We start from the raw sequence: 12,716 nt of genomic DNA on the forward strand, positions 1-12,716 counted from the left end.
GTTAAATGACTAATTTAGATTTATGTTGTATAACACTTGGTACAATAAATGCTTGACACTCTCATGGCCCATATTATATGGTATAGCCGACACCTGAGCTAGAAAAAGAACTTAATTTTTTGTTAACATAAAGTTACAATTATGAATGCCTGACAAGTTTGTTAATATAAAGTTACAATTATGAATGCCTGACAAGATTTACAAGTATTAGTATTAATCGAATAAGATAACTAATGTAATCTAACAATCTATAATCTGATTAGAACCTCCTTTGTGTGTGGTTTCCAATTGAATAATAAGAGTTTATACTATACTTGTTTGACATACCATTAGTGGATCTTCTAACCTTGACATTTATTGTTATTATTGTTTAATCCTTACATTAGTCTTCCATCTAAAAGTTATCATTAATTTTTTTTAATTATTATTGTTACTATTGTTGTTGTATTATTATTGTCTATAATTTATATCATTAACCTTTTTGTGGTTCGACCTTGATCTTACCGAGTTATTTATTACTTCGACACTATTGTACTTGGAAGAAAACATTAATTTTTTAATCGTATCAATCCTCTATCTATAACTTCTTACATTCCAGGCATAACCAAAATTCAGGTTGTGGACAAATTGCTACACACAAGAGAAGTAATACTTTATGATCTACAGTGAAATCTGTTAAAGGCACAAGTTTGCATGAAATCTCACGCAGACTTGCATTGCCACGAGATCACCTTCGAAGTTGGTGATTATGTGTTTCTTAAGTTATAACCTTACTACCAAAAATCAGTGGCTTTTCAAAGTTCTTTGAAATTATCACCAAGGTTTCTCGGGTCATTCAAGGTTCTAGCTTGAATTGGGACAGTTGCAAACAAATTAGATCTTTCTATTGTGATAACTCTTCCTCCTGTCTCAACGGATGAAGTCTTGTTACCAGAACCTAAATTAATTTTAGACCATTAGATTATCCAAAAAGGAAAATATCGTCCGAAAATGAAAGTCTTGGTACAGTGGAAAAAGGCTCTGCTTGAAAATACTTCGTGGGAAAACTTATGGCATTTCACTAAAACTTATCCACAATTTAACCTTACGGATATGGAACTTCTTAAAAGGATGGATTGATAAGAAATCCTACTAGATGGCTTACATAGGTGACTGGGTACATGGCTTATGTGGACTACTAATATTTTGTTGAATTAGTCAATTAATAAATTAATGTGGGGTTTGGAGTTGTTAAAAGCATTCCTAATCTCCAACTCCACTACTGCAGTCCCTTTTATTTTGGATTATCGTTGTAATGCGGTGACCTATTTAGGTTCACATTTTCTGTATTGAAGTTTAGGAAAATAATAACAAATGCTCTCTAAAACCTTTGTTCTTCTTCTTTCTTTATCTTTCCCAAATTCTTTTATTATCAATTTACCTTTTTTTTTTATTAACCTTTTTAATTTTTTTTCATTTTCTTTTTATCATCATCATCATAGATCCCATACAACAAAATCATATTACTATCAACTTATATTCCATACATGCTTTCTAAAACGTTGACTATAATTACACATTGTATGGATGAAGTGTTTAACTTTTATCAAATAGAAAATTAGATTTTGGTTTGTTAATTGAAGCACAATAAAAGATAAAACGGCAAGGAACAATGAAAATAAGGAAGATGGATCGAAGAAGCTTATCAGTTTGCTAAAACTAATGCAAATGTTGTCAATCTTAATACTTTATGTTTCATGTTCCATTCTAGGGATAGCAATAGGCTCTCTCATCATCAATTGACAAGCATAAATATTTTCACAAACCACATTAAATTATCATCATGTTATAATTACACGATTGCAAAACTTAATGATTAGGTGTTATGTCTATGAATATGAATATATATATATATATATATATATATATATATATGTGAAAAATATTTTAGGCAAAACAGTTTGTCTCATGGCATCAACTATTCTAGATTGCCTCTTCGGTGTAATACAAAGAGGATTATCCCTTTGACAGAGTCCCTAAAATGGCTTTCATGTTTTTTACTAGAGGGTCATTGCCTATTCTACTATTGTGGGAGAGGTTTTTTAGGGATCATGAGAAACTTTACTTTATTTATGTCCATGCCCATCTAAAGCACATGATCAAGGCATCTAAGACTCTTCTTTCATGAAAGGCAAATTCAGAGTAAGGTATCTATGTGTAATGACAATATCCATCTTGGGTTATAATTAAAAGTCTCTATGAGCTTTGTAACATTAAAGTTTTTCCTTTGTTAGGAGGTGAGATGGGGATACATGTCAACAATTGATGCTGAGAAGTGTCTTCTAGCTAACTCCCTTTTAGACTTCTCAAATGAGTGGTTTCTTTTTCTTTCAGAGAGCTGTATCCCACCCTATAAGTTTCATCATCATGTATACATATCTCATGAGATCAAAGCACAACTTTATGGAGTCCTTTATAAGCTTTCTAGTGATGGATGTGGTTCCTACTTCCACCAAATGCTTCTTAAGATTCAGCTTCATCAATAGAGAAAAGGTTCTCAATGGCTTGCACTCCAAAGGGACCTAACTATTTATATAGTCTCTGAAACCAAGTACCATGTTTTGTTTAAGAAACATTGTTTTTCCCTAACAATACAAAAAGTTTGATAAACTCTACAAAGTTAGACGCATGCATTTGCAAGCAAAATAGCTCTAAAGGCTTAAAAAAAAAGTTTATTTTAAAGGCATGTATTTGCAAGCAAAATAGCTCTAAAGGCTTAAACAAAAAGCTTATTAAACATCCATCACATATATTGGTGATTTGAGGAGGAGTCATCTTAGAGAGAAAAGGGATGATACGTTATAAGAAAGAGTCAAACAAGGAAAATCAGATTCTAGTGTAATTATGCCTATTGTAAAGTTTTATGATAAAAATCATAATTCTCAATCCGATTATTGGATTGGGTTAAAAATATACCTAGAGTTTTCTAGAATTGTTTTCTATTTATGAGAAAATTTTTAGATCAAATGAAGTTTGGAATAGTGTTACGATATAAGTCAAAATAAGTTGAATGAGTTTTTTTATTTACTTTCTTTTGATTTGTGAACTTTTTATTTTGCAAATATTATTTTCTATAAGAATGTGATAGTTTGTTTTGAGAATTTCCTAATTCTACAAGGATTTTTAATGGGCTACAAAGTTAGTGGTATTTAATGATAGACTGGTTAGCTTATTTTGGGGAGTTTTTTAATCCTACAAGGAAGGTGAAGGACAATAACTAGTTTTCTTTCAAATATAAGACTGCAATTAAAATTCTCTTTTATCTAAAAAACTACTTGGGTGACAACTTATCCTTTAATTCCTATGATTATTGGGCAGCATTGTAGGCTATAAATAAGCCTTGTATCAAACCTATAATATTTTCTTTTCTTCTTCTCTTCTCACTACAGCATAAGAATCAAACCTGTAAACTTTATTTCTTTTACATCAGCTACAGTCCAAGGCTTGTTTAGACTTAATTAATACTTTGTTTTTAACTAGGATCCAATACTTGTTAAATTTTATTTTTAATTTCACCCTTTAGAATTTAATTTCAAATTATTTTTGTATAGAATTTAATTCTCATTCTTATTGTTACAATTTATTTTGTTTTGGATTCTTTTTGTATTTTGTTAATTTGATTCCTTAATATTTTTTTGAATTACAACTTTTCTGCTTTGTTTTTTAGGGTTTGCCTTTTATAGAGTCGATCTTAGACTCATAACCAAAGTCATGAATTTAAAAGGTTACAATGAGTTGATTTTGATTCCTTCTAGGTCATTTTTTTAAAATTGATTTTTTTTTAATTTTTTATACAACATTTGATTTATTGGAGTTTGTCTTCATATTTTGTTTTCACTTTCTTTTGTATGGAGTTATTCCAATCATATGCTAGGAGTTTAACAAGTTAATTTATAATTTTTTTGTTGCTTTTTATATTTTTATTTTTTTAGTTTCAGTTTTATCTTTCAATATTGACTTCTTTGATAATTGAATTTCAATATATTATTCAATATTTAAAAAATTGTATTAGTGATATTAAAGTTAGTATGGGCTATATTTCATTAAGATGTTATTCAATTTAATTTAAAATCTAATTAGATTAGATTTATGATCATTAATTTAAAATTAACATTTTATTCAAGATTTAGTTTAATAATCATTCAATTTAATTTAAAATTTAAATTACATCAAATTTCTAGTCGAGTGGTTACACGTTAACATTATCAATTGCAAAGGGCAAATAGAGAAATTAATTTATTTAAGCAACAATAACAAGCAAATTAATTTGAAACACTCTTTATTTCATAAGTAAGAGTCCAGTCTAGGACCCAAAACACAAGCTCCCCACTGGGAGAGGAGATTGCAACGTTCCAAAAAGATGAACCAAAACTTGCTAAAAGAAAAAACAAACAAAAAACAAGAAGCACCAGAGCTACTCGAGACACTCAATCCACACATACTAGGTAAGGTAGAAGTGGGTAGGGATAGCATGGATAAAACCCAGTTCAGAGACCAAGAGAGAATGGGAAGGTAGTGGATTTCAACCAGCTACTACCAGTGATGAAGTTGCGAGCAGTAAAAGCTTGAGCCTCAGTTGCATCGGTGATCACCTTGTATCCCTTCCAGGGAACCCTTCCGGCGGTTCCGGCACCAGCCCCACTGTTTTCGTACTCTGCAAAATGTAATGTGTCAAGTGCGAATCTGCCCTTCCACTCACGCCATCCGGCTGGGCTTATCACATCGCTTATGGATGATTGCATGATAACAGTCCTTGAATACTCCTTCCAGGGTCTACCAAGATACGCAGAGAAATTACTCCTGGCATGCTGTAGATCACGAGTAGCTCCGATTCTAGACTTCTGAATTACAATGCCAGTGTTTTGATTGGGATCACTCCTCCCTTGGGCAGTTATTGTGATTGTTTGTCCTGGATTGGGACGGCGAGCATGGATGTCACAATCTTGGAAAACAGCTGCAGAATTGCCGAAAATGAAATCAACCGTGCCTGCTATGTAGCAGTTTGTGAAGAACTGACGGTTTGAGTGGACATAGAGGGTGTTTTGGTAGGCCAGAATGCCACATTTGTAGAACGCTGCAAAGTCGGACTCAACTCGTAGTGCCACGGCTTGGTACTTGGAGGCGCCGGCTGTGTTTTGGAAGGTTATGTCTCTGGCTAGGAATCCTTGACCCACCACGGCTGCAAGGTTCATCAAGATGTCCCATTAAAGTCATGCATAGAAAATAATCAGGAAAAAAAAAATAAAAAGAAAAATCAATGGACATACCAACAGTGGCAGAATGGTAGGTTGTGCCGCCATCAACCACATTCCTACTTGATGTGATGATAGTTTTTTTCCTTCCATCTCCAAGAAACATGATGTTAGTTTTCTCACTTGGAACTTCCACATTTTCCCTGTAGACACCTGCCTTGATTTTGATAATATACCTCTTAGCGCTGTGCTTAGGTGCAGCAGCAACTGCAGCTGACACTGTCCTATACTTCCCACTGCCATCAGCTGCCACCACCACGTCTGGAGTCAGCAATGATGAGTGGAACACCCGTCTGTCCGTTACCGACAACCACTCTGGCCACCCTTCCTCGTTATCGTCCTCCTCCTTGAGCTTCCTACTTGTGGTCTTGAGACTATTGGCAGCGGCTTTAGTTTCTTCGATCAACTTCTTGATCAATGCCAACGTATTACTACACATCTTTCCAGCATCATCTTTACTGGGACCACGAAAGATATCCCTTACTTGCCTAGAAAGCCATGAATGAGAGAAGCCATCGACACACGAGTCTTCATTTGATTTACAAGAACTCACTTGAGTTGTGAGCTGATCAGCGAATGATTGTTGTTGAAGAAGTTGATTGTTGGGGTTGCGGTTGAGCCCTCCCCAGACCTTGTCTAGATCGGCAAGACTTTGGTCGTAATTCTGCCTACAATCCTCGAGAGCAGTCTTTTGTTGTTGTGTAAGTTTTTTGGTGGATAGGATCTTATCCGCTTCGATCTTTTTGCTATTTATAGAATCTATAGTTGCGTTTATGTTGTTCAGAATAACTGCCTTGGGATCGCCCGATTTCGCAGAATCATCAGGGAAACTGGTAGCTGCTGAGTAGCACAAATCAGGATACCTTGTGGAGTTGCATGAGGCCATCAGCAAGGCATGAGCAGCATCATTTTTGGTGGAGTTTTTGTGAGAATTTACGCCAATGGCAATGGCAATTATAGTGGCAACTAGTAGGAAAGAAGCAAAGATAGCTAGGACAAGCCTCTTGTTTTTCTTGGACATGGAAATGTACTGGACGGCTTGGGTCATCTTTTCTGGTTTTTTGGTGGATAGTACTGAAGTAGGGTTTATGGACTTCAAGTGATGGTGTGGTGAAAGACTACACCATGAACCAATATATAGAGGAAAAAAGTAAGTAACGTGGGAATGTTTCGATAGTTGTATTAACAAAAATCAATTTTAATATTGAATAAATTGCTCATGTTGCTCAGCCAGAAAAAGGTGAAGGTCTTGGATGAGGATCTATTGTCGTTAGATGAGATATTCCATTAATAAATTATGCTGATAGGATATCACGTATATTTTCAGACAGACGTGTGCAATACAATGCCATAACTTTTGATCAAGCTCAAATCTTTTCAGGAGATTTTTAAGGCCTAGTTATACAGTGGGGTGAGGCTCAATTGCCCTAGCTATTATTATTTTTTTGGGTTTTATTCCTTGTTACTTTTCCTTTATATCTGGGGGTTTTGATTCTTCTTCCTTGTTAAAGATGGGTTCCTGATGTAAAACATTTTAGAGAGACAGAACATAGCAGCCTTTGTCCTCATAAATAAAACAATAAATTAGGATTATTTGTGTTCTACTCCTACCATTTCAAGCTTTGTGATTTAAGTAAAATAACGTATATAGTTTTGTCAGCAGCCTTTATCCTCATAAATAAAACAATAAATTAGGGTTATTTGTGTTCTATTCCTACCATTTCAAGCTTTGTAATTTAAGTAAAATAACGTATATAGTTTTGTAATTAATTGCTGTGGTTCTCAGCAGCACCTGCATTTCTTCTTTTCATTTGCAGCTTCAGTGCTTTCCCTATGAATCCATATGATCCAGCGTCAACCATAATAAAGGAGCAGAGATGCTAAAGAGGAAATGATTATCAAGTTTTTGAGAAGATAAAGAGGATAGTGTACGGAAAATAATAATAATAATAAAAAGAATAATATATTTTCAAGTTTGCAAATGGTCTGAACATGTTCCTCTTCGATCATACACATTTTTGCACGTTATTAATCATGCTTATGCTTATGGTAAGTGTTTGTGTATCACTTAATTCTCCAAGTTTTTGAGAATAAATCCCTCCTTTTGTGTTGTAACAGGTAGGTCCAGTATTTATTTTTATGTTGTAACTATTTTTTAAAATATTTTTTATTTAAAAAAATTATTAATTTGATGTTTTTTTATGTGTTTATAGATGATTTTAATTTGTTAATATTAAAAATAAAAAAAATTATTATAAAAATTATTATGCATTACAATATCAAATTATTTGATCAAATTAGTAAATTAATTTGTTCACTTTTCTTCATTTTTTTGTTCCTTTTCAAATATCTCACTCAAGGCTAACGTGAATTTGGTTTCTCTATCTCTTCTATCCTTTTTTCGTTCTTACTTTCTTATCTGGTTTTTAATTTTTTAATTCACTACTTTACTTTATTCTTTTCTTCCTCCATTAAATTACAGATACTGCAGGAAGGCAGCTTCTAGGCATGCACCCTATTCAACGTGGAACATGTTTTAATAAATTATGTTATAAAGTCTAATACTGTTGTTGGTAGCACATATTCTTAATTAATTGTTTCGATCAATTGGCTTTTTTTAATCTATTAACCTAAAATTAGAGGTTTTAATTCCTAGTTAAGGTTCTAATTGCTAGCTTTTACTCATTAATTACATGAAGAGAAACCTAATATTTTGCCTCATCAACAATATAATTTAAAAAGAATTCTCAAATTTAATTATTTTTTTCATAACAATGAACAAGAAGATAAACAAATTGCTTATGTAATTAATCTGAAAGAAAATGTGAACAAATTGTATAGGCAGCATCAACCATAATAAAAAAGGTGAGATGCTAAAGAGGAAAGATGATAAAGAGGACTGCATGCATATGGAAAATTATGTTGAGTGCTCAGGAGGAAATGGGGATACCTTATAAGTGTCAATGGGGTACTAAAGAGAATGAAAATCACGTGGAGTTTATAGAAAAAATTAACAAATTAATTTAAATTTAAAGTTGAATTAGATAAGAAAATCACTCCACTGTACATTATCAATCTAAATAATCTAATCAAAAATTACTTTATTAAAAAAAATATTATTTAGAGTAAGATTAATTCGAAAATTCGTGTTACATTATGAATCGAGACATTATTATTTTTATTTAGAAAATATAATGTTAATTATTATTTTATTAGATATATGCTCAAAATGTTAATGTTGATATAAGTTATAGGTAAAATAAAAGTAAAAACTAATATAGCTCTAATTATTGAAAAGTGGCATTAAATAATAAATAAATTACATACCAGGAAAAAAAATATAGCATCCTCAATATGGCTTGTGTGCATATATTAAACCAAAGAAAAGCGTTGTTTTTCTTTTTTTTTTAATTATTCTTGAAATCAAATTTTAATTCACTACAATAATAATAAATATTAAAAAAAACTATGAAAAGAAAAAAATCTAAGAATATATACGGCTTGATGGATTAGTGAGGCATATAAATATATAGATCCTATTTTAAAATCACTATCCAATTAACTTCTAAACCCTTATTTTGAACATTATATTAATTGAGGTTTTATTTACTTTGTTTGGTTTCATTATTTATTGTTAAGGATTTTGAATAATTGAAGATTGTCATTTGTTTCATAGTTGTAGCGTTAATTCTTTTTAATATTTGTTTAATTTTTTTATTAGCCCTTTTTAATTTTTCCATTTTCTTTTATATTACTATCAACCTATATTCCACCAATCAAGTGCTTTAAACCCTAATCTTATAATATATTAGTTCTTTTTTATCTTTATAATCATAATTTGTAGATTTTTTTTTTGACATTCCTTTTTGTTTATGATCAACTTCATATTATGTTTTTAAATTAGAAACCCAAATAAGATTTGACTTTTTTCATGGCATACAAAGAGTTAGATATTGTTTCGACTATTGAAGTTATATCTCAAAATAATTTTAAAATATAAATATTATAATGTAATTTTTTCTTCAAAATCCCCATGAGTCTAAGGGGCATATTGAAAAGATAAATTAAAATAATATATTTTAGACTAAAATCAAATTAACACAATCACTAATTCTAAAAAATAAAATAAAGCACGACACCAAAAAGGGTTTTGAATAATTAAAGATTGTAATTTGTTTTCATAATTGCTTGATTGTATTTCCATACATGCTTTCTAAAATGTTGATTGTAATCATACATTGCAGGGATGAAGTGTTTAACTTTTATCAAATAAAAAATTGGATTTTAGTTTGTTAATTGAAGATAAAATGGTAAGGAACAAAGGAAACAAGGAAGCAGAGCGAAGAATTAAGCTTATAGGTTTGCTAAAACCAGTGCAAAATGGTCAATCTTAGTTGTCTATGTTTCATGTTCGATTCTAAAGATAGCAACAGGTTCTCTCATCATCAGTTCATCAGGATAAATATTTTCACAGACCACACTAAATCATCATTTCATAATTGCATGATTATAAAACCTAGTGATCAGGGTGTTATGTCTTTGAATATGAAGATATTTTTCAAGCAAAGCTATCCCTTTGATAGAGTCCCTGAAGTGGCTTTCATGTTTTAGACTAGAGGGCCATTGTCTATGCTACCATTGGAGGGGTTCTTTAGGGGTCATGACTTTACTCTATTTATGTCCATATCCATCCAAAATACAGGATCAAGGTATCTAAAGACTCTCCCTTCCATGGAAGGTAGATCTAAAGCAAGGTGTGTGTATGTGTAATGATAATATCCATCTTTGGTTATAACTAAATATCTCTATGAGCTTTTTAACTTTAGTTTTTTCCTTTTTTAGGAGGTGAAATTGGGATACATGTGAGTAATTGATGCTGAGAAACGTCCTTCTAGACTTCTCAAATGAGTTCTTTCAGAGAGCTGCATCCCAGTCTACAAGTTCACTATCACACACACACACACACACACATATATATAAAGCACAGCTTTGTGGTGTCCTTTAATGAGCTTTGCAGTGATGATGTGGACGCTACTTCTACCAAATGCTTCTCGAGATTCAGCTCCATCATGTTATGTGTGGACACAACATGGTTGGTGGCAACCATGCTTGACATGGTAAGAGTCAAATAGTGGGTGCCTAACCAAAAAAAATGTTGCCCACCATTGTTGACCAAAGAAAGAAGATTGTCTCTCACATCAGCTATAAATAGAGAGCGTCATTGAAAACTGATCACCACAAAATAGAGAGAAACATAGAGAGAGCTTAGAAAGAGAGTTGAGTTGAGTAGAGAAGTTTTTCTACTCCTTCTTGTTTTGTTGTTTGTATTGCTTTTGAGCTTGATTAATACAAACCAGTAGCTCCGTGGAGTAGGCAAGTTGCCGAACCACGTAAATTGATGTGTGTTTGAATGTCTGAATGTCCTAACAATTAGTATCAGAGCTTGTTCTTGAAAAAGAGGGTGTTTGATCCAAACTCAAAAATTAAAGTTCTTAAAACGTGTTTTTGAACATACCATCGTAAAGAGGACGACAAGAGGAATCCATTAGTGAAAACCCGGTGAAAAACCGACGTTCTGCATGCCCGTACGCGCTTTCCTTGTCCGTTTCCTGCAATCTGAGTCGGGTTAACCCGACACGTTAGCAGCCACGTAAGCAATTCTGCACAGTCAGTAGCCACGTCACCTGCCACATCATCTAAAAATCCATGTGGTTCTGCCACGTCAAAATTGTGGGGTCCGCATATCTTACGTGGCAGACACGTCATCATTCTGGGTTTTGATCCGGTGTGGCACAACGACTATTTCTCCTGCCACGTGGCTTCATCTACAGCGTCTAGTGATCCCAAAGTTTAATTGTTTAAATCTGAGCCATCCGAAATCCGATTTGGGTGATCTTAGTGTCGTTTCCAACATTGTTTGCCATTCCGGACACATCTGTAAGGTCAGATTTTTGAGATTCAAGTCCGAGAAAGAGTAAAAATGGCTGATGAAATAAAGGCTGCAGGAATTGAAAAATTTGATGGAACTGATTTTGGATATTGGAAAATGCAAATTGAAGATTATCTATATGGGAAGAAACTTCATCTTCCTCTGTTGGGGAGCAAGCCAGAAAACATGTCAGAAGAAGATTGGCAAATACTTGATAGACAAGTCTTGGGAATTATCCAGCTATCCTTGTCAAGAAGAGTTGCTCATAATGTTACAAAAGAGAAATCCACAGCAAGATTGATGGAAGCCTTGTCTGGGATGTATGAGAAGCCATCAGCAAATAACAAAGTGCACTTGATGAAGAAGCTGTTCAACCTGAAGATGACAGAAAGCACCTCTGTTACACAGCATCTTAATAATTTCAACACCATCACAAATCAATTGTCATCCGTTGAAATTGAGTTTGATGATGAGATCCGAGCACTTATTTTGCTAGCTTCACTTCCAAGCAGTTGGGAAGGTATGAGAACAACAGTTGGGAAGGTATGAGAACAACAGTTGGGAAGGTATGAGAACAACAGTTGGGAAGGTATGAGAACAACAGTTGGGAAGGTATGAGAACAACAGTTGGGAAGGTATGAGAACAACAGTTGGGAAGGAAAGACTCGGGTGAAAGCTCAAGTTCAGGTTCAGCTTTCAACATCAACACTCGAGGAAGGAGACAAGACAGAGGCTTATCCAGAGGCAGATCAAAATCCAGGTACAGAAGCAAATAACTTTGGACCCAAGAAGCAAGTTGAATGTTGGAATTATGGCAAACCTAGTCATTTCATGAGGAGTTGCACGAAATCAAAGAAACCTAAGGCTGATTCTGCAAACGCCACTACAGACGAGGTACAAGATGCTTTGATTCTTACTGTACATAGACCTATTGATGATTGGGTTCTTGATTCCGGAGCTTCATTTCACTAAACTCCACACCATGAAATGATGCAAAACTATATTGCTGGAGATTACGGGGTAGTCTATCTGGCTGATGGATAACCATTGGATCTTGTGGGTATTAGAGATGTGCAAATCAAGACAATGAATGGATCTATATGGAACTTGCAAAATGTAAGGCATGTTCCTAGACTAAAGAAAAAGTTGATCTCGGTCGAAAAACTCGATGATAGTGGTCATTCAATCTTTTTTTGTGGAGGAATGTGGAAGGTATCAAAGGGAGCAATGGTTTTGGCTCATGAAAAGAAAACCAGCACCTTATATATGACCATAAGATCATCAGATATAATTGCCTCTATTGAAACAGAAAATCAGGCACGGCTATGGCATTGTAGGCTCGGCCATATGAGTAAAAAAGGGATGAAGATACTTTAGTCAAAGGGAAAGCTGCCAGAGTTAAAAAATATTGATCTAGACATTTGTGAAAGTTGTGTTCTCGAAAAACAGAAGAAGCTCAGTTTCTTAAAGGTTGGCAGGACCTTAAGACCAAGAAA

The 12,716-nt window shown here is 33.5% G+C and overlaps 1 protein-coding gene across 1 annotated transcript; it reads right to left on the reverse strand.

Annotated features, from left to right (window-relative positions):
• Positions 1–4,296: 4,296 nt before the first annotated feature.
• Positions 4,297–6,393, reverse strand: LOC105142098 (pectinesterase-like). Its single transcript, XM_011049558.1, has 2 exons — positions 5,307–6,393; positions 4,297–5,218 (listed from the first exon to the last, which is right to left on the reverse strand). Exons 1-2 carry the CDS (start codon positions 6,337–6,339, stop codon positions 4,527–4,529), a joined length of 1,725 nt encoding a protein of 574 aa, XP_011047860.1. The 5' UTR covers positions 6,340–6,393; the 3' UTR covers positions 4,297–4,526.
• Positions 6,394–12,716: the final 6,323 nt, after the last annotated feature.

Source organism: Populus euphratica, unplaced genomic scaffold (genome assembly GCF_000495115.2).
Source record: "Populus euphratica unplaced genomic scaffold, PopEup_1.0 scaffold268.1, whole genome shotgun sequence".
Taxonomy (NCBI): Eukaryota; Viridiplantae; Streptophyta; class Magnoliopsida; order Malpighiales; family Salicaceae; genus Populus; species Populus euphratica.

What these genes read in the sequence shown, in the direction of transcription:
- LOC105142098 (XM_011049558.1), bottom strand. Translation starts at nt 6,339, where the DNA reads ATGACCCAAGCCGTCCAGTACATTTCCATGTCCAAGAAAAACAAGAGG. An exon ending in CTACCATTCTGCCACTGTTG is followed by an intron (nt 5,219 to 5,306) that starts GTATGTCCATTG and finishes TGAACCTTGCAG; the next exon opens with CCGTGGTGGGTCAAGGATTC.